This window comes from Urocitellus parryii, chromosome 3 (assembly GCF_045843805.1).
Source record: "Urocitellus parryii isolate mUroPar1 chromosome 3, mUroPar1.hap1, whole genome shotgun sequence".
Lineage (NCBI taxonomy): Eukaryota > Metazoa > Chordata > Mammalia > Rodentia > Sciuridae > Urocitellus > Urocitellus parryii.
In genome coordinates, this window is record NC_135533.1 from 123,242,748 (window position 1) to 123,265,127 (window position 22,380).

General features: G+C 53.2%; 2 protein-coding genes across 5 annotated transcripts in view; one reads left to right on the plus strand and one right to left on the minus strand.

Moving 5' to 3' along the window:
- The window catches only part of Rimbp2 (RIMS binding protein 2), a 201,945-nt gene extending 179,859 nt beyond the window's left edge, over nucleotides 1–22,086 (plus strand). For 3 of the 4 annotated variants that reach the window (XM_026408023.2, XM_026408031.2, XM_026408030.2), the window contains one exon: nucleotides 21,787–22,086. In XM_026408023.2, the coding sequence (XP_026263808.2) occupies nucleotides 21,787–22,047 (261 nt within the window). In that variant the 3' untranslated portion in view covers nucleotides 22,048–22,086. The remainder of the gene's footprint in view (nucleotides 1–21,786) is intronic. The other variant, XM_077796061.1, reaches the window with a different exon arrangement.
- Nucleotides 7,639–21,564, minus strand: Piwil1 (piwi like RNA-mediated gene silencing 1). The gene is made up of 14 exons (XM_077795875.1): nucleotides 21,536–21,564; nucleotides 21,344–21,455; nucleotides 18,734–18,860; nucleotides 18,457–18,574; nucleotides 17,988–18,102; nucleotides 16,797–16,984; nucleotides 16,416–16,488; nucleotides 13,588–13,788; nucleotides 13,375–13,478; nucleotides 12,575–12,645; nucleotides 12,286–12,439; nucleotides 10,426–10,545; nucleotides 7,849–7,996; nucleotides 7,639–7,755 (listed from the first exon to the last, which is right to left on the minus strand). The coding sequence occupies exons 1-14, from the start codon at nucleotides 21,562–21,564 to the stop codon at nucleotides 7,639–7,641; spliced, it is 1,677 nt and encodes a 558-aa protein (XP_077652001.1).
- Nucleotides 22,087–22,380: the final 294 nt, after the last annotated feature.

A 22,380-nucleotide genomic window follows, 5' to 3' on the forward strand; every position in this document is an offset into this window, starting at 1 on the left:
TAAATTAAAGGTCTTAAGTGGTGCAATGAAAATTTAAAAAGTGAAAGCATAAGGATTGGAAAAAACAAAACTATCACTGTCTGTGGAGGATACAGTCACCTAGTAGAAAAGCTTACTGGCAAACTGCTAGAAATTCAAGTATAAAACAGTGGCTTGACATAAATATAAGAAACCAATTCTCCCTATATATACTCATTTCTGTATACTAGCAAAAGATTAGAAAATAATCTTTAAAAGGACACTTACAGTGACAACAGAACTCTTTAAGAACTCAGAAATAAATCTAATGAAAAGCACAGGGGCTGGGGCTGGGGCTCCATGGCAGATTGCTTGCCTTGCACGTGCAAAGTGCTGGGTTCGAGCCTCGGCACCATATAAAAACAAACAAAATAAGGTATTATGTCCATCTACAACTAAAAAAATATTTTAAAAAATCTAGTGAAGGGGCTGGGGAGGTGGCTCAGGCGGTAGCACACTCGCCTGGCTTGCGTGCAGCCCGGGTTTGATCCTCAGCACCACAAAGATGTTGGTTCGCTGAAAACTAAAAAAATAAAATTAATATTAAAAAAATTCTCTCTCTCTTTTTTTAAAAAAATCCAGTGAAAAGTATAATACATTACCATGAAATCATGAACGTTTTTGGTGAAAGGCATTTGACAGGCTTGTCTCAAGGACGCGATGAGCCACCTGGAGGTGGTAAGACCTGCACCATGGCATGGCTCTTCAGCAAGAACGCCTGTCCTCTGAAAAGTTCTACAGAGTCAATGCAATTCAGTGAAGTCACGTTTTTCCCATAAATGTCAGAAACAGGTTCTAAAGTTCACATGGAATCGTAAGAGCAGGACTTTGGTAAGCAATCAGAACCATGAGATTCTGAGGCAGGTGAGAAGCCAGCCCCTGAGCCTGGGGGGTTTAAATATCTGAATTTTTAACTCTTAATAGAAACTACAGATGAACATCTTTCTAACTTTATTTAGGTCACTGAGTACAAAATAAAAACTGGAAAATCTGGAAATTTTAAAAGGGAGAACTTCATTCATTCCTCAAAGAATGTCTTTAAAAAGCGGGAGGAGGTTTGGGTTAGGAGTATCAAGACTATGGAAATGAGAACAAGCAACCCGAGACGGAAATGAAGACTCACACTGTGTCACGTGGCCAGAACCAAAGGAGTATATCTGCTCCACTAGCAGTGAGAGGAAGGCCCACCAGGACCTCAGTGGACCTCTACTATTGGCCTCAGAGTCACCATTCTAGGTCAGGAGCCATTATATCTAGAGGCTCCAAAGCTTTGATTCTGAGGCAAAGCTGCTTAACTTCCCATAAGAACCTGTGCCTGCTAAATGGTCATCTGCACCCAGCTCACGATGCAGCTACTAAGCATCCCGTGGAATTCCTCTCGTAGGCTGTGGAGCTGCTCTGAGTGCCCACCTGCTGCGGCTATCCTCAGAGGGACAACCTTGTGGTTTTGCCTCGTGTCACCCACAAGACAATGAATCTCTTGCATGAGATTCTGGTCTGTGGCGTGGTCTTTGGACTTTGTGTGGACTCTGAGTGTCCTTTCATCTCCTACTTTTCCTGTGGCCAATCAGGTCATCACAAGAGGCAAAGAGCCTCCACATGGGGCTCCCAGCATAAGCAGCCACACTGTAAAACAGCCACACTCAACACGGGCATGTCACCATTAAAGGTGAGCAGACTCCACGGCTCAGCCATTCCATTGGCAAACACATATCCAGGAGAAACCTTGCGCCATAGAACCAGGCACATATGTCAATGTGCACAGCAACCCTGTCTGGAACGTCCAGCAGGCGGGAGCAATGTAGACACTCGTTCACAGGAGGGCAGGAAACGGCCATCTTCAAAGCACTATTCTACAGAAATGAAAGTTACCTAGATTTGCACAGCAATTTGAGTAAATCTCAATAGCATGTTAATTGAAAAACGAAACGGTTATAGCACGATACCCTTTTTGTTAAGTCCAAAGCAAATAATAATTGATAAACGGTAAATGGTAATGAACACACTCCATGCTGGCATACGTGCATTGGCTAAAACTACTTTTTTAATGAGCAAGGGAATGATCCTTTCAGTAGTGTCCACTCGTGAAAGGGAGGGGGTGGAGCACAGAGGTGAATGGAGGAAGGACAAGCCAGTCTCTATTACTAGGTTGGAGATGGGCTAAAGGTGTTTATTACCAAAGAAAACAGGATCTACGTAGGGCTCAGTGACCCATCTTGGATCTGACCACCTGCCTGACAAGCACCCAGGTCTTTAAAGGAGGGAAACAAAACTGCACTCCTCTACCTACGTCCAGAGGTTCCCAGGGCATCTAGAGGGGACAAAGCCCAGGCCCAAGCTGCACTGTCAGTGGTCTCCATCTTTGGACAGCCCTGCGAAGAAGGGATGGAAAGACAAGACGTCCACACTGACAGGCGCGCGGGGGAGGGGCTGAGGGTTTTTAAGGCCAGGCCTGTAACTCCAGTGACCCTGCCAATGTCTGCGTCCCCTGGCATGACTCTTCATCAGCAAGAGCTGAGGGCGGGCGCTGAGGACAAGTCACGCCTCTCAGCAGCTTCCAGACCCAGCTCCTGCACTCTGCCTTGGAATCACTGTGGGGAGAGGATGTGGAGTCACGGAGCACAAGGGAGGCACGGGGTGTCCGTCCACTCCGAGATCTCAGGTGCTCTCCCTCAACCCACCCAGGGGCTGCCCCCCAGTGGCTCTGACAGCATGTAGGCCCTGTCCTGCGGATCCTGTGTGAGGCCCTGGGGGCGTCTCAGCTCACGGGGAGCCACGTGGACTGAGTGTCTGCAGTGTGCTAGGGCCTCTGGGAGCAGGTCACAGGCAGTCAGGGTCCTGCCCCTCAGGTGTACAGGAGAAAAGGAAACCAAGCCAGATGCGGGTGACGCACAGAAGTGGGCTGCGGCACACTCCGGGAAGCCATTAGAGGGGACCCTATGCTTCCACAGTGAGGAGAATGCATCAGGAGACAATTCCAATTGTCCACGTCAAACACCAGTTCCATCAAGTTCTCAGGTGTCCACAATCCCATCAGGAGGGGATCTTCAGGCATGTGGACTGGCTGGTGCCTGGGCAGGAGCACGCTAGCTGTGGTGGCGTCACTCTTTCCGAGCAGCACCAGGCTGACCGAGGACACTCCCCACCATGGAGAGGACGAGAGCAGCCTGAGCAGAGCCAAGGGCCCAGGGCCCAGGGGTCCCAGGGCACATCTGGGAGCAGAGGACGGCTGGTATCTCCGGGCTCATGCTGAGGCAGAGGGCAAAGGCACATAATCGTACCAAAGGACACATCGCATGTGTATTGGTGAATCTTCTCAATATTTCTAAATTATTTCAACTCTGAAAATTTGAAAATGGAAATAATAAACAGATAAACTAACCTCAGAATCAGGATCTGTCAGATTTTCATTAAAAAATAAATCACATGCATTTTGCTTTCTGTGATCCAAAAACACTGAGTGGAGAGTTCCAGAAACAGACATAGTCTTCATCACAGTGTGCTGCTGAGCTGGCAGGGGGCTTGAGAAGGCCGTTTCTCAATAGTGACCTCATGGTTTTTGTTCTGCTTTGTAATTCCAGAAATTTCCACAGTGAAATGTTACTTCTGTAACAAGCAAATGTCAAGTAAGCCTCACCCAAGCTAAATATTTCAACAAAAATCGTTAACTCTCTGAAGCCACCCCAGGTAGGGCTCCAGGAGCCTGCCAGTGGCAGGGTGTTAAGTGCACCCGCAGGAAGTTTGAGGTGTGGCTGGGCTCAGGTGGGAGTGGGCCCCACTGGCCTTGCAGGCTGTCCCCCAGGACTCCCAGGGCAGGTCCCCGCACTCGGCACAGGAGCGCTGCTCTGGGGATTCGGACGACTCGCTTTTGCTTTTGTGTAGAGTGTGGACACATCCCAGCAGCTGCACATGGAGGCAGATGGCCAGTCTTTAAAACCCACAATAAAGGGACTCAAGTTCAGATTTTAAAACATCTTCTATTTGAATGATACTCAAGAAACAGAATTGCAAGCCAGAAACTGTGAGGAAAACATGGTTTGTGCACATCACAGAAGACCTGCGTGGAGAACTCCTTACAGCATCATTGTCACCAGGAAAGTGCGGATGATAACCAAAATGAGGCCACGCCACCTAGCATGACACAGGCTGGACTGATGCGCACCTGGTGCTGACAGGCAGCTGTGGAATGCTCGAGGGTACAGGGAGAGGGAGCGGCTGCAGCCCTCGCCCACCCCACGGACCGGGATCCTGCCTGTGGACTCACCCAGAGAAGACACGTGTTCAGGTAAAACCTGCACAGATGCTTCATTGTCTGTGTGGTGCCCCAAACTCTAAGTCTCCAAATACCCTCTGACAGGTGGGGAGTAAACTGTGAGGTGACCACACGATGGGCCATCACCTGGCCCATGGTACAGCAGGTGAGCCTGGAATACTGTCTTGAACACCTGGGGCCAGGGGTCAGCACATGGTGACTCTGGGGAAGGCAGGAGGCAGCCAGGGTGTGGGGTCCAGGTGGCAAGGTCCTTCTTGAGGGGCACACAGGGACTTCCCGTGCAAGAGGGCACAGACATCCCCAATACCTGGGGTGCTGGACACAGTGTTTGCCCAACTCATCAAGCTGGGTTCATCTACATATGTAAGTGAACTCTCCATGGCACATCACTGGGCATGAGAATGGAACCGAGAGGCTGAAGTTCCTGGCACCGTCCAAAGAGAAAGCACAGCCACAGCACAGCCACTTCCTGTCCCAGCCTGAAGGCCAGCAGGGAGGGGCCCAGCAGAGGGGCAAGAGCAATGGCTCCACCTTGGAGGCGAGCTGGCCGCTTCCTGGGCAGCCCCAGGCCCATGGCATCTGCTCCACTTGGGCCAGATGGGCGGCTCTCTAGAGGTCCCTCTCCTTCCACCGGTTGCAGCTTGGCATGATGGGTCTGGGCCTTGTCAGGGAAGATGGGCAGGCCAGGCAGGGAACTACATGGAAGCCACAGGTCAGGTGTGGAGCCAGACAGCGACTGGCACTTGGGCCTGCCTGTCCCACCCCCTGCCTGGTGTCCCTGTGATGGCCTCCCCTACCACCTGAGTCTGCGTCCAGGTGCTCCCAACCTGAGGACCTCACCTCCGGGGGAACTACTATGCAGCCAGGACTCAAGACCACTGTGGGCTGTGGAGTCCTCAGCTGACCTGGAGGAGCACTGGGGGCTGGTGGGCCGTCCCAGGTGGCATTCATATGCCAGGCATCGTCTCGACACTGGGAAGACAAGGGGGAGCTGAATGCACACATTGCCTGTTGGGGCTCCGTTGACTGCTGGAGCGGGGGTCCCAGATTCAACAGGCACAAAGGCTGGAAGACAGAGGACAAGCAGGGGGCCCTCTGCACAGTGGGGCCCAGAGGCCATATGACAGCTGAGGCCTGAGGGGGTCTTGGGAGTGTGTGCTGGGGGTGCCCAGCAGCAAGCAGGTACCCTGGAGCAGCCAGGACAGAGCCCATGGGCCTGCCCATGCCTGTGCTCCCCAGGGAGGCAGGAGCCCCAGTGGGACGCAGGCAGACGTAGGGCTTTGCCCACTTGGGCTGCCTTATTGAGGGCCAAGTGGAGGAGAGGCAAGAGCACCCCGCCAGGTGGCCGCACGACATGCCAGCAGCGAGGTGGCATTCAGTGGGTTGCGCCGAGATGAGTGGGAACCGGCTTCCTGAGGTGGCATGTAGGGCACCCAGGGACGGCTGTAATCTCCGGCCTGAACGTCCACAAGGAGGCAGCTCTACAGGGGTCACAGCCAGTCCCCTGCACATCAGGGTGAGGCCCGGAGGCCGCTGGGCTGTCTTCCCCCCCCCCCCCCAGGGTGCTGTGGGGCCAGACACCAAGACCAGAGGAGGTCCTGTGGTCCATTCCGCCTTCCTACCCTACCACAGGGCATCCTCCTCCTGGGCAGGGCTGAGACTCACACCTTCACCCTGGTGACCGTCTTGTCACCTCATGCAGGAAGGTCACCAGATTCCAACTAAAACCAAGGCAAAAGGGACAGGAGCCAGGTCCTACACATCTTCCCAAGAGCATCTGCCCACTCCCCAGTCCCCTGGTTGCACCCCAGAAGCCCTGGTTCTGGGTCTGCCTGGCACCGGCTGTGATGCCGGGAGATGAGGAGGCCAAGCCATGCCTGGAGGAGGAGGACAGCAGGCCCTTCTGCCTCTTGCGCCCAGTCTTCACTGACACAGTGACGGACAATGACAACATTTCCAGAAATGTCACCAGTTTCTCATGGCTCTAAAGACAGAAGACCTTTGCCTCTATGGTACAGCGTTAAGTCTTCTCAGAAGAGAGTTTAATGACCCAAGATGCTGACTAGCCATTAAGTAAATCCTTAAATAAACATGACCACTCTGGATTATCTTCCACAGCCATAAGGTGAGAGTTCCCTCCCTTCTCGATGGCTCCAGGGCCTGCTCACTGAGGGCGTGTCCCTGCCTCTAGAGTGTAATCGTATGCATCATATGCTCACTTGAGCAGCCTGGATCCCAGCCCCCCACAGTGCTTCATGACCAAGGGGAACAGAAAACATTTCCCCGTCACATCAATGAGGCTGAATCCTAAAGGCACCAGAGCGAAAGATCTGGCCCAGTGTGGCTCAGACAGGCCACTTCACAGAATGACGGGTGGCACTGCAGTTCAGGCCCACGTGGCACCTGCAAGCAGAGTCTGCAGCCTTCCCCAACCGGCCCCAATTGATTTCAAGCTTCCTCTTTGCAAAAGTTGCTGGAAAGAACTACAAACACAGAGATGCTAACAGTGAGCCCACTACACGCGGCCCAGCCTCACCTGGACTGGAGCTACGACTGCCCAGCTCCTGGTAGAGAAGCAGTGGCGTCCCTGTGCACATCGCCCTGTCCGCTGCTCAGGGCAATGAAAGGACACGCACACTGCCCACACAAGGCTGTATTGTTACTCAGACAGGATGGAGAGCAATTTTATTTTATTATACAACAAATAGAATAATGTCCTGGTTGCAAAATGAAATAAATAGTCATGTTAATACAGAACTTCACCACTACCTCTTTTGTTAAAGAATGTTAAAATATTTTCTTGGATGAAAATTTAAAACCTTCCAATTTTTTTTAACCCCCATACTACCTAACTCCAAAAAGAAAAAAAATGAGCATGTTAATTTGTGTAGGTCATTTAATGGTAGCTTTTATCTTTAAAACATGAGATATCAGATACCCAAATAAAACCTACCTACGACTGTACTTAGCACCCTGTTTTATGCCTTTTTGTCCTCCCTTAGGTTCAAAATAAGTATTTCAAAAATAAAGCTAATACTGGTTTACAGATAGGACTTGGTCACTCCTAAGAGTACTTCCAAGCAAGCCCAACACTTAGAGAAAGTCTGTCGACTATACAAAGTGCTACATCCACATTTTTAAAAATAAATCATCATGACAGACTTTTGAAAACAAGATAAAATATAAAATCTTAATTTTTTACCTATAAAATAAAGAAAAAGTTAAATAGCAATGCTAGAAATAAAACTCAGATCTTCTAATTTCCTTCTCATCTAGAAAGATAATAGCTAAAAAAAATAAAAATTTAAAACCCCGGAGTTGCGGCAGGGAGGCCCGGTGGCCTCACGTCAGAGGTAGTACAGGCGGTTGGAGAGCGAGAGGTTGGGCTCCCGGTGGATGCTCTGGCCCACCAGGAAGGCCAGCTTGTGCGCGTACTGGCAGGGCGCGGGCACACGGATGACACCCTGTGGCGGGGGAGAGGAGCCGTCACTGGATGGCGCTCTGGGCTGTGTCCCGGCCTCCAGAGCCTACCCACCCGCCCCACCCCTGCCACTCACCGGCCAGTTGTAGTAGATGTGGCAGAGCTTGTAGGTCAGCCGCTGGATGTGGTCGGGCTTCAGGCCACTGCTGTCATAGATGACGTTGTAGTGTGTCGGGGACACGCTCCCGCTCCGCACAGCCTGGCTCACGATGAAGAAGTCATACCTGTGTGCAGTAAATGCCAGCAAGGCTGCTGTTTTCACAAGCCACGGCGGAGCTGTGCTGTTCTTCCCCCAGAGGTCCTGCCATCTCACGCTGCCCAAGGGGCCCAGATCCCAGCAGCTCCCCGAGGCCCAAGGACAGGCTTCCGTGGGAAGGTGTTCAGAAGGCAACTTCACTTAACGTCTGCCATGACCCTGTGCGGAGGCGTGGAGGGGGCTTGTGGCAGGGGTACTTCCCAAATGCTATCTACCCAGGACTGTTCCTCTTACTGTACCCATGGCTATTTAACAAAAATGTAACTAATTTTCATCAGTAAGAGTTTAGAGCACCGATTAAAAGAGAAGTGTGTGAAGGACCATAAACAGAACTTGCGTAAGACCCAAGCGAGGAATGAAACCAAGGAACACAACATAGGAAATTAACCATCGGGTGTTTTCATGTCTTGCCGTCAATGAAACATCAGTATAGAGATGCTGTCATCTGACCAGATGGAGACAGAGGAAAGGGTTCTGCAGTTACCTGTGTCCTCCCAAGAGACATAAAACTAGAGATGTTAGAATGTCAGGATCATCTACAGTAGATTCCGTTTGGGGTAGAAGGAAGTCAGAAATGGCAAGTGACTTGCCCAAAAGGGACAGACAGACCAGGGCAGAGTGAGATCAGCCCGAATTCCCATCTGTGTAAGCCTGTTCCGATGCCATGAGCCAGTGAGGCCCAGAGTCTGCCCGAGGTGCCTGTCACATGTGCTGAATGACACCAGCCACCATGAGGGTTGGAACCGCACCTGGAGCAGAGCATGGAGCGTGGCATCCTCCACGACCCCACCTGGACTTTTCCCTGCCCGTCCAGACAGCCTGTTTGGGCTCTGGCATTAAGCCGTTGGGTTAGAAAATAGGGGGCCATTGGCATAGCTGCAGGAGCCCACTGGCTAGGTCAACCTCAGCCCGACTCTGCTGCCTGATGATGTGCCTCTGATAGAGTGCCATCCTCCTGAACTGCCCACAGCACCTGCTCGAGAGTAGCATCCTATCAAACTGCCCACAGCACCTGCCTGAGAGTGGCACATCCAAACAGCACATTTCAAAGTAAAAACTGTGTCCATTGTCATGTTACACAGTGTTAACTAGCTGACTAAATGGAATACGGTCTTTAATATCACCTGTCCAAACTGTTAGTACAGGTTAAATCAATGTCCCTTATTCAAAACACTTGGGGCTAGAAATGTATCAGATTTGGGGTGCTATAGTCTTTGTCGCCTCTTGTTCAGAATCTGGGACACCCAGCAGTAATGGTCATGACTATTTAACCTCACGTCCATACAGAAGTGTTCTGTATGCAAACTGCAGTGGGCCTGGCTTTGTCCAGAGCAGGGCTGCCTTTGTTTTTTAAATACTTATTTTTTAGTTATAGTTGGACACAATACCTTCATTTTATTTATTCATTTTTACGTGGTGCTGAGGATCAAACCCAGGGCCTCTCACATGCTAGGCAAGCACTCTACCACTCAGCCCTAGCCCCAGCCCCGGGGCTGCCTTCTTTAAACAGGCTTGCGAACCCTGCTTGGAAAGACAGACCCCTTTCCTCTTCCCTCCCGTGGGGACTGCCGTGGTGAAGACTCGGCTTCTTACTGGGAGCTTTAGGGACTACACCAGAAACCAACAACACTCTGGACCCGACAGAGGCCCTGGGCTGGCACTCGGGCCTCACACAGAGTGCAGCTGCACAAGCCCCTCTCCTTGCAGCCGTCTCACCTTCAGAAACTACATGCTTGTCACACATCGAGAGGTACCTGTCCTTAAACTGCCTGTAATACCACAGATGATACCATGGTCTGGGTGCAAGATGTGCCCTGGAAACCTCACATGAGGCAATGTAGGGGTGCTCAGGGGTGAAGTGACAGGATCACGAGGACTGTGACCTCACCAGGGGTTAAGCCAGTTGATGGACTAATAATTTGAAAGGACTTCTGCAGGAAGGTGTGGCGTGGCATGGTGGAGGAGGAGGTCACTGGGGCATGCCACTGGGGACCGACTCGTCCCTGGCACCTGCTTGCTCTCTGCTTCTCACTGCTCTCCTCCACCATGCTCTTTTGCCATGATGTGCTGCTCCCTTACCTTGGCCCAGAGCAATGGAGCCCACTGACTGCGGACTGACCTCTGAGAACAGGGCCAGGATAAACCTTTCCCCCAGGCTGTTGGTGAGCACTGGGTCACAGCGAGAAAAGCTAACACGCACAGCAAGGCTCCCAGAGGCGGCGGGCCAGCAGCTGTGCTCCGAGGCCCAACACTAGGAAATCCCAGCCACAATGGACATGTCAGAGCAAGGTACCTGAAGAACAGGTGTCTGTGGGGGTAGGGTACAGGCCTGAGCAGGACCTGTCCAGTGATGGCTACAAAACCAAGCTCACAGAGGCTGAGCATCGGAGCACTCACCACTCAGGTCGGGTGACCTCTACATCGATGACCGTTCCCGGAAGTGGGTTCTGAAGTCGTCCTCCAGACTGGGCGAAGAACCTGGCGTTCACACGCTTCTTGACCACGATCACCGTCAGCCTAGGGCTTCAAGGGGTGGACATGACCACAATCAGTGCATCCCACTTCTAAGGCACTCCTGTGACAGGCTTGTCCCTTTCCCATCATGCCCTGGACAGGGCCAAGGGCCAGGAGTGGAGTGCAGGTAGGGCCAGGCAACGAGTGTGCCTAGGACAGAGCACAGGCAGCCCGTCAGGCCCAGAGGACACTCTGCAGTGGGTACTTCCTACTGGGTAGAAAAGCTCCTCATTTCGGACACCTGGCAGGTGGCTCCATCAGCAGCCACAAGTCTAACCCACCACTTTCCAAACTCATTAGCTCCCAGCATGCTAGGGCTGCAGGGGCAATAGATGCTCCCGGTCAGTTTCAGGGCCCATCAGTGGGCTGCATGATGCACACAGGCCCAGAAGGCTCTCCCACACTGAACGGAACCACACCACTAGCTGGAGCCCGCAGCCCGTCCCTGATCCTCCCATGCAACCCTGGCCTGGCACCTCGGAAAGGCCCCTTTCCACTGCTCTGGGCCAGGGGCACTTGTGTACACACAGTCCACACAGGAGTTGGTGACGAGGACACACAAAGCCTCAGGAGACGACTGTTCCTAGCAGCTCTTGGCCAACACCAGGATGGGCGGTGCCTCCGTTACTGCAGGTGAATGCAGGTCCCTGGGGGCCTGGACACCTCAGGTCCCATGCTGCGGGCTGATGGGCTGCTCAGCACAGGCTCCAGGAACACCTGACTCAGCAACTCCAGTTTCTCCAGTGATAACCAAGCAGGGAGGAGTCTGCGAGCCCATGTGGGAACTGACATCCAGCCAGACCTAACTGACTTCCTCAGCAGCAGGTCAGCGGGGGACCAAGAAGCACCACCCTTGGCCCACAGAGCTCTGCTGCTGCCGGTCCTGCCCCCCACCCCCGCGATGGCTCTGCACATAGCACCAGGGCCAACACCAGGGCCCAATGAGACCCACATGCTGAGGAGCTGTGGCCCATCTCAAGCCCTCAAGCCTGTCCACCCTCAAGATGGGCTTCGAGCAGGGTCTGCGGTGACTGTTGACAGGACTCTAGAGTACCCAAAATAAGCACTTGGCCTCAGCAGCTAGCATTGGGTGGGTGATGCTGGTCCTGTGACAGCACAAGGAAGGTTCAGCCAACTTGGACGTGACACCAGTACCTTTCTGACTTGTTTTTACATCAGGCACTCCCCCCACATCAGCTGACCAAGATGCTTCTCCACAGAGGGTCAGACTGATATGTCCACCAATGACAGACATTGTGGTTCCAGAGAATAAGTTAAAAACTCTGACACGCAGACCAAGTTTCCCAGCAGTGAGAAATAATCCCTGACACTATTTTTCTTTTATACACAAAGGTGAAGCTTTTTCCTGGAAGCACTATTTACTATTTTTGTCAACTCCTAAGTACTGTGTACTCTCCACTGCTCCTTGCAGTGCTGGGGTGAGCCTCTCCCCTGTCCCGCTCACAGGGTGATGCCGCATCAACCTGACCCTTGTCTTGGACACAGTGCTCTCCCCTGCTGCCTACTCCAGCACTGTCCACGGAAACTCCAGGACAGTGTGCAACACACTCATCCCACCAGAGGCCTGTGCCCATGAGCCAGGGCAGGGGAGCCACAAACTCGCCAGCCAGAGCTGGAAGGCAGCCCTGTGTGGTGGTCACTTACCTTTGCCCAAGATGACACAGTTTCAAAGACAAAAGGGTTAATTTGTGACAGCGACTGCGGGCCTGTTGGTGTGCTTACTTGTAGCCTCTACCAACGGACTTGAGGCAATCCAGGAACTGTGGGACCTCGTAGTTGACCAGGGTCTTCAGCTGGCCGTCCCCGACACCGTCCCGGTACACAATGATGCGGCTGGGCATGTACTCATTACAGCTGTTCCAGGCCCTCAGAGCCGCTGTGGGCAGCACAGGGCCATCACAAGTGGGCCAGGGACACAGCCTTTCCCCCACCCTGGGCACACTTCCCAACACACCAGCCCAGGGCTCGCTCCTGAGGATGCTCCAGGACAGAAGGGAGAGCGCAGGCCTACCTTGCAAGCACACCTTGAGCCCATCTACCAGCTCCTGGCCACGATCTTGAAAGACACATCGTGAGAACCAACTGTTCAGGGAAAAGTGTGACCAGTGAGGCCCACGGCCTCTAGCTTCCCCTCTCAGCTGCTCTACAGCTACCTGCTCTCAGGGGCATGTCATGTCTGCCATCTCCTTTAAGGGGTCTCCTAATGTCTCCTTAAATAAGCAGAAGTGGCAGGAGACCATAAATCCTTTGTAACTCTCAAAATAAGTTTTCTCCAATTAAAAACCAACCAAGTACTTCCCCATGCTGGGGAGAAAGCAGGAGATAAGCTAGGATCCCACTGCCCTGCTCCTGAGAAGTCACCCTTAGGGGTCTTGCTCTTCTCAAGATCAAGGCTGGCACCCACCCACCAGTGATGCCGACAGTTTCTGCACCTGGCAAATCCACTCAGTTCCCAGGAGAACCCTCAAGAGTGGGTCTACAGTGCAGGAATACAAGTGGCCAGTGAACTATTTTCTCTACATTGGAAATCTGAAGTCCCATCTCAGTAGCCAATAAAAATAGCTAACCAGGGAAGTTTGAGACTGGGCCACCTTTACTGAGATGAAAGGACATGCGACCCAGAATGCCTCTGAGAACGGTACTGAGAACGGTACTGAGGGCAGTGGAGGGCAGGGTGGGCAGGTGCTGCCCTTTCCTTCCACCAAGATGAAGCAGAATGTACTCATAGGCCCGCAGCAGGGCCCAGCTCAGGGCTCACTTACCTGTATTGTCATAGTGTCCATCCCCATGGTGACATGGGGTCTCACTCACCGGGTCATCCCTTCATTGATGCTGGCCACAAATCCTGCAATTGACCTCCGTCCAGCTGTGGTGTCATGGTAACAATCAATGCCAACTATCATTGCCAGCTTCAGCTTTAACATGAATATTGCCGTTTTAGAAACTGAACAATGGCACCACAGAAAAAAGACTCGTCTTTCTTAATGCCCACAGAACATCTCGCCCACCAAGAGCCCAGCTCACCGGCATGTCCACTCGCCAGAGCTCACCGCCCATCTTGCAGTTCATCTGCAGGGCGATCTTGGTGGCGATGGCCATAACCGTCTGCTGTTTGCCCAGGGTCCGGGCCACCACACACTGGCTTGGGGTGGGGCAGTCCGTACACAAGTACTTTTTGATGGCATCATATTTGTCCTTCCGATTACTTGACAACAGACAAACAACCTACAAACAAGGGGATGACCTCGTCACAAGCAGCCAGGAGCGTGAAGGTTAGGACTGGGCTGAGAGCAGACAGCAAGCTCAGGGGCAGACTGTGAGGGCCACCTGCACAAGCTCTGCTGGGCGTCTGTCAGGTAGCTCATTAGCAGGATAGCAACACCACCAAGGCCTGCACATGGCAGCTGGCCCAGGGCAGAGAGCTTGACTGTGTGACCATGGAGGGATGTCCTTAGAGGCGCTCACGGAGCCAGGCACACTCCAGGACCAGCCTGGAAGGACTCGGGACAGCGCTAGCTGGCAAGGACTCCCAAGCAGATACAGTCTAGTTATTCCAGTTCATGTAGGACCATGGCTTACGATCCTGAAAGCTCGGGGTCACCTGACCCAGGCAGTAGTCTTCCTAGAAGTCCGAGGGCCATCCTGAGGCCAAGGTGAAGCACCACATCTCCATGCACCACCAAAATTCTAGGGCTGCAGGTTTAAGTTTTGGAGCTGAATCCAACTCATGAACTCACTGTCTCCCCACAGATCCCAGAGCCTTGTTTTTCTATGGTCTCCAAGAAAGTTGCTGTCTACCTGGGCACGTGCACTGTTCCAGGCAACACAGCTGTGATCTGCCTGTGGCATTCAAGGACAAAAAGGAGGGCTGAACCAGGGGCTGATGAGATGCAGCCAGCCCTTCCCTGGGCTGAAAGCCATGTGGAATATGTCCTTGTCCCTTGTCAGAGGCCTACCAGGGCTACAGGTGAACATCCAGGGTGCAGAAGGCACTGTGCCTAGCCTCCCAGAGCTGGGCGTTGCCCTCTGATGTTCTCTAGAAACGGCCAGCATGTGGGCTCCTAGAACAGCTCAGCATGGCCTCCCCTCCAACCCTTGTTCCTCCCCAAGAGGCCCTCTCCCTCCTGCACAGCACTCACCCCATGCTGCCGTCTGCTGGTGGTAACCTGCACACATGCTCTCTGCAACTTTATGGTACAGTGTAAAAGCAACAGGAATTAACTAAACTGCTATGCGTTGGCCACCATAGTTTCAGGTCATGAATCTGACTATAAAATAGGAGCTGCCAACTGCCAAAGATGAACTGCAATAGCAGCCTCAGGACTTGACAAGGCAGGGACCCAGCCAGACAATAGGCACACTGTCTGCCAAGTGGAGGAGCCTGGATTCAAGGGACCTTCTGAGCAGAGTGCAGAATGCCCCTTCCAGGTCTGGGGACACAGTGTGGAGTTCCTCAGGGGACCACCACCTCCTGCTTCACCTGCCATCACTTCCCCCAACCCTGAACAGGAGGTTCTGTGGGAGTGGGGGATCCAGCCCCCACCACAACTCTACTTCCCACATGGGAAGGTGGCTAGACTCAGACATAGCCTGGTGTTTGCAAAGGCCATGCCCTTCATGCCAAACAGGACGATCCACACAATGTCCATCTCCACAGAATTTCTGGGTGCAGGGAACACTGGAACAGAGAAAGCTTGCTGCAAATTTTTAAGTGAAACCTTTGCCAGAAAACATACAGGCAAGAGAAGAGCATGTCTGGGTGTGTGAGCGAGTGAGCCAGCTGCAGGCCACCAAGGCAGGGCCACAGCACAAAGAGGGCAACATCCACACACAGCAAGAGGACCCTCTCTGCAGGAGGGACAGTGCCTGCAGCCCAGTGCCCTGTGGACTACATGTGTCAGGAAGCCTGTGGCCCAAGGCCTTCCAGCCAGAAGTGGGGGATGATTTTCCTTTCATGGTATTTCAGGAGATTCGCTGGGACTCTAGACTGCACTGGAGGGGTGTGGGTAGGACCACGGGCAGAGCCAGGCAGCTGGCACTGCTGGGTTCTCACAGAGTCCATGCAGGACCGATCACTATGGGCACTGCCTCCAGTGCTTTCATGTGTGGAGATGCCACCCAGGCACCGCCAGGGTCACGCCAGTGGCCAGGCCGGGGTCCAGCGCCAGACCTCACACTCTGACTGCCCCCACTACAGACTGCAACAGGAATAGGAAAGCCAACACTGCTCAAGTCCAAACCAGGGATGCAAAAAGACCACCTGCCACATCCTCTGCCCCTCCAGAGCTCTCCAGGGCCAAGTGCCACGACTGAGGAGCCTCAGACCGCACACTGCTCCACACCTTCTCACGTCACTCCCCCCAGGGGCTGGTCACACACGACGGACAGACACTTGAACCAAGACCAAGGGGACACCTCTCAGGAGTGGGGCCCCAGTGCCCTGCATGTCCTGGTGGCCTGGATGCTGATCTTCACAATCTCTGGGAGCTGCAGGCTGCACCCTGGGCAGTCCCTGCCCATTTCTGCGTAGCTACACTGCTGCCTGTGTGGAACACCACCACTGACCCACTTTGTCTTTTTCCCAAATTTTCTAGGATAATCAAAGCCTTCGAGTCAGAACAAGCTTAAGATAGCCTCCTTTCCTCCCCTTCCTCACCCCTGGCAGAGCCTGTGCCAGGTTCCCAGGCACATAGCAGCACCAGATCAGCTGTCATGTGGAGGGAAGGGCATGTTCTGTGGCTCATCTGGGGGTCCAGGGCTGACGCCTGGAGAAGGAGCTCCAAGTTCCAGGACTCGCAGATGTCACTTGAACATCCCCCACCCAGCGTATCTAAGGCCCAGAGGCCACTTACTATCTGGGTATCTGATGTAACCTTTTGCTGCAAGACGCGCAGGTAGGACTCGGTTCTATCGTCCACTTCAATCCTGCAGTGGAAGCACACAGGCCGACATTCAGAAAAGGAAGCAAAGGTCACGCTGCGCATGCAATTGTCCTAGAGGCTGCAACTCGCGACACATTTCTGCACAGAATATGAAATAAAATGCCCAGAACTGCCCGTTAGGCAAGAGGCTGCTGCACAGAACCAGGCTGGCAGCATCAGTGCGATCTGTCCTGCCTGAGCATCCCCGGGAGCCCTGGGGACTCTTCAGCATAACCATTCGGGAGCTCTGAGCCCCACACCCTCTGGGAACGATGCCTCACTTTCTTGAGAAGAAGTGACGTGATTGCTTACATGATTGCCTTTTTCATCTGTATGCCCATGGCTGGTGTCACCTTGAAAAGATTTTGGATCAGTGAGTTGGCAGCTTCGTAGTTCCTGCGCGTGTAGACGAGCAGCCAGTTATCCAGTGGCTTGACGCTGATCAGCGGTGCGCCCCTTGTTTCTTTTGACCAGTCTGCAAACTGTGGATTGTAGTCAAACTAGAAAAAAGTTCAGAGATGCTGTAAGCCTGCTGTGTACTCCTGAGGACACAGCCAGAAAGTCCTCATGATTCTGCCACAGCTACTGTGACCCTTAGGCCACTATGCTTGAGCTGCAGCCAGCAGCAGAGGAAACACCCGAGGGGGAAACATTAAAAAATGTGCCCAGAAGACAGTGGCACCTGTTTCAAGTGCACCCATGCTGCTTCACTAGCTCCCCCAGGCACTGCCCAGGTGCCTCAGGTGAACTTGCCTTCTTCTCCGCCAAAGTCTTTCAAGGACAGGTGTTCTTACGAAAAACAAAAAATAAGACTTGAAAGTCAAACTACTTGAATTAGTGCCTGATACTGAAACCAAGCTATAACCCAGCTGCTAGCTGGGCAGAGGCGGCAGCAGCCCTGTGGTGGCCCTCAGGGGCAATGCCTAGTTCCTTCCACTGCTCGGCCTGCTCCCCAAGGGTCCCCATGGAGGGACACATCTTTTTGTGGTCTCTACAAAGGACACCAGAAATGACTGCATTACACTATTCCATTATCTGACAATGCTGCTCCCAGCTGTGACAGTGGAAGGGCAGAGTTGGCTAGAAGATGATTTAAAGTATTGGAAATTTGCAACATTATGATTACATAAAAGTCTTCCAGAATATGTGCTTTCCCCTTTCTGAATGTGAAAGGTACAACAGCACACACATCTACAAACTGTCCACACAGAACATCAATTAGATCTGGAGTTTTCCATGTAAAAAGTTGCTTCAGGGACAGACGACGTGTGAGTCAGATAACACTGCTCTGCTGCACCTTAACTCAGTAACTGGGGTCACTTGAGAAAACAGCCAAGTCCCCTTTAGGCCAGGTCCTAGGGCTGCCGAGTGCTCTGGTGTGTGTAGGTCATGACGATGCGGCAGCTGGTGACAGCACCAGTTTGGTGCTCAGCCTATGCACTCTAGCTTCACCCTAGTCTGGCCTATGTCTCACTTGATCCACTGCCTTAAAAACTGCCTTACTGTTTTTCCACCTTGGTGAATCTTTTCAGCTTGCAAAATTCGTCCTGAGAAAGACAGTAAGTTGGAGTCGAAGCTCAACCCCCAGTCTCGAAGCTCCCTCTGCACGTTGTCATCTCTGCAAATGGAAAACAAGCTCGTGCTGAGCCCCAGTGGACACGTGTGCAGAGTGCACCCAGGGCTGCCTCAGCTGAGGTTACGCAGGGCAAGCTCCCCATCCCTCCCCTTCTCTCCAGGACCCCTTCAGTTTAGAACCCTGAGACCCAAACTCCTGCTGCTCAGAGCAAGTCCTACATAGGGCAGAGATCTGCCCCAACGCCCCCTACTCCAGCCGGCCCCTTCTCCCAACAGGACTGAAGTGAAACTTTATTCAAAGTGTTTGGCTCACTGAGGAGCAGAAGACAGGCCTTGCAACAAGGCCACACAGGAGCCCAGACCCTGTGGACATGAAGTGGCCGCACCAGGCACCTACTTGTGGATGTAGTCAATGAGGCGGCCCACCTCCCGCTGCCGCTGCTCAGGAGTCAGCCGCGTGTGCACTGCCAGGTCCTTCATCACATTGAAGTCATTCCGCATCTTGTCAGTGAGACCTGCACACAAAGCACAGAGGGGTGAACTTCCTGTACCAAGCTCTGCAGCAAGGCAGGTGTGGGAAGGGGGTGCCCAGGAGGGGAAGCCACCCCCACAGGGTTGCTAGGAGGGCTGCAGGTGAAGGAGCCTGGGAGTGGCCCAGGAGTTGGGCAGCCTACCTGTGAGGTAGCAGAGCTCAGGGATGAGCATGGCGGGGCCAGGCAACGTGCCCCCGGGACCCCTTCTCCTCTTGGGCTGGCTGACCAGGACTGGCTGCTTCAGGTCGGTGATCTCTTGGTTATACTGCTGCTCAGGACAGGAAGGGGGGAGGTGATCACCAGGGAGCAGGTCACCTGGAGACAGAGGTGTGACTCTGGCTCTTAATTAAGGGTAAGGGCAAGGCCAAGGCCAAGGGCAAGGCCAAGTGGCAGGGTGGTTTTCAAGCACAGCAGGAACATGCACTTCTAACTCTACTGGGACTAATCACCTCTCCTCTCCCCACAAACTAGGCCAGCCAGGAGAGCAGTTTTGAGCTCAGCAGAGTGGACAAATGGCCCGTGGTTGAGAGGGAAACCCTGGTGGGAGTCTCCAGGAGTGCAGGCAAGGAGCCCTCAGCACTCAGGGGCTTTGAAGGCTTTAGTTGGGGAGTTGATCCCTGCCTCCAACTTGGGAGCAGGGGACAAAAGTACAGATGCTCACAACACCTAGACACAATGTCAGCATACATGGGCTTGGGCCCGGCTTCACCATCCCAGACCCTCCAAAGACCATCTGAGTTCTCACTGCAGCTCCTTCCCTGTGCCATCCAGACTCTCCTTCCTGTCATTTCCTGGAGCCCCCACATCTTTACCATCCCACTTAATTTATAATCACTTTTTAAAAACTCACACAATCCCACTGGGCAGAGAGGGAGGAGCATGGCATAGCCATGACTGACTGAGAGCCCAGACACCTACCCGGGCCTCACTCCTTTCTGAATGAAGGGACCAGGTTCCAGCCTGGCCCTGCCATCCAGGTCAAGAGTTACCTGCCAGCTCCTACTATACTTCCCCTATACCTGAAGCACAGCACTCATTTCTGTTTTAGGTTCCTGGCCCTGATGACTACCCCCAAAACACCTCTCTTCTGCTCCAATGTCTTCTAGATTTATTTCACCTTTCTCCCCAAGACCACTCACCACTGCACCTGCATGTCCACCAAAAGTCTCAAGGACCTATCAGACACCCCCAGCCTCGCCCATCAGTTATGTCTGCCACAGTTAACCAGGTACACCACCCCTGGGCCACCCCCATCCCAAGGCACCAGAAGCTGAATCTAGGTCAGCACCAGAGCCAAGCAGGAAGAGCATAGCAAAGGGAGTCTGGCAGAGCCTTTGGTCAGCAGGAGGGTTGGGACCAGTCCTGAGGACCACACAGCAGGAAGGGCAGCCTCGCAGAAGGGCAATATCAGAGTGAAAACATGTCACAGCAGGAGAGCCTGGGAGCAAAGGCAGTAGCAGATCTAAAACCAGGGAAGGGGGGACGAGGTGGTGGCACTGCAGTAACCAGCACAGCAGCTCTCTGCAGTCTTCCACAGCACTGGGTGTGACCAGGAAGACCCTGCTGGGGTGCAGTCCCTGCATGCATCGAGGGGCTGGGCACACCTCATGCAGCATCTGAGACATCCAGACACTTAGAACAAGGAGGCAGCTGAGTAAAGGCACACCTGGTCTGAAACTACCCCTGCCCCGAAGCCCGAGAATAAGGCTGGAGGTCACCCAAGGTGCACCACCCAGGGTGCCAGGCAGAGTAACAGCAGTGGTGACGTGCAGAGAGCCATCTGCAGGTGGCTCGTCTCCCCTGGCCTCACTTCATATTGACACCCAATTTCCAGCTGCTCTCGTCTCTATTTGATGATGACAAGCACTGACCTCTCCCATTCCCAACAGTGACCACTAAAAGGCACAGCTCAGTCCCCACAGCCACTTCTGACTACAGGGATCTAAACAGGTAGAGCTGGAGTCCCTGGGAGTGTGGAGGCTGGGGACAGCAGAAGAAGCAGCTGTGATGACCCCTGCCCCTCCCAGGCCCCTGAGCAGTAGTCCCAGCAGGCAGCTGAGGACCACCCAAGGCTGCTGATGGTGCACCTTCCATGGAGGACACACATGGCAAGAGCTCATGTGCCCAGACTCTCAGGAACAGAAAACACTCTAATAAAGGCACAAAAATCAAATCTGTTTCAGACAGGTTTTAAAGACAGGTTTGAAGGCATCAACTGTCGAGAGGTAACTTCCTTTACTGGTAATACGGTGGTCAAAGCAGGTGGCCTTCTGCAGGTCAGAGCATGTCTGCTGCCCTCCAGCAGTCCTGTGTGGACACTCTTCTCTGCCCACCAGCAGTCTCTTCTGCTACCCTCTGACCCTGCTGGTGTGGTGATGACCATGCCCCTCCTTCACAAGGCTGGGTCAGGAGACTGCCCAGAAACCCGACAAGCCCATTTGAACCTTACACATGTGAATCCAAAGCTAGAGTTCCCACAGGAGACTAGCACAGTGGGTGCCAAGGTGGACCAGCTGTGACCCTGGGCCCCAGGTGAAGTTGGCTGAAATGCTGGCTACAGCACAAAGGATCCAAGTGAGCTGTTACTCAGCACATTTACCACCTGCAAGTTCAACTTTGGTCTTTCCTTCTGCTAGAGAAGGGAAGCTGGGAGGTGCTTCTCATCGTGGCGCCACACTGCCCAGTGGAGGGTGCGTGGTGTGCATGTTCACGGGGGAGCTAGGTGACAGGCCTGCAGGGCTGGCCTCGTACCTTCCGGTAGTACTCCAGGAAGCTGACCTCCGAGCCATCTGCCTTCTTGAAGGTGCTCTTTGGATTCTGGTCCCAGTCGATATCATCTACCCTGTATGTCTTGTTATTGTACCTGTGGGCCAAGCACCAGAGAGAGAACAAGCATTTGGCAGAAACACAGGGCAGAGGACAAAGCAGGACCAGGCAGCCTACTTCTCTGGCATCACCAGTCTCCTGGTCATGTTCCCCAGACACTGACCCCAGAAGGGTGACAAGTGGCCCCTTTCTCCCAATCCCCCCCCCCCACCTCACACATCACAGAACTAGAAAGCCACATGCCCTGAAGGCTTTCGCGAAGGAGGTTCTGCACTTAAAGAGTAGGCTTACTTGGTCAGAACAATCAGCCCTATCAGCTCCTTGGAAACTTGTTCCTGAAACTTGTGCTCCTCTGTCTGGTGGTACAGGTTGAACATGAAGTCCAGCACCGTCTCACTGCGCAGCACTTTGTGGCTGACGTCGGTACACAGCATGATGTTGTTCTCGTACTGAAGGATGGAAGTGGTGAAGCCAGGCCAGATCACCAACCTGTTGAGGACAGCGCTGGTCACGGGGGCCCAGACACCAGTGCAAGCTACTTCAAGTTTGGTCTCTCAGCTCCAAAGAGACCTTTCAAGGCTTCAATAGCCTCATATGGTAGTGATGATTGTTTAGAGGTTCCCTTTTAAATAAACACACAAACTTGACTGGGCTCTCCTTTACACTGATCCACCTGCTGCAAGTGCCTGCATCAACAAACCCAAACCACCTGAGCCATAGCTCTGACAGCACAGTGACTTCTGCCCGGGGACCTCATCACCAGAGGGCAAAGCTCAAACTGAGTGCTGGATAGATGCTTATGCCTCTCTGGCAACATCAATGTTATTATGTTGCTTTGTCCTTGAATCCAAGTATTGCAGGGTGACTTCTTAGGCAAACCAAGTTACATGTTCCCCTAACGTGACATGCACCATTAGAGATACTGTCACATCAGACCACCACTCTCAAAGTCTGTGCAGAGA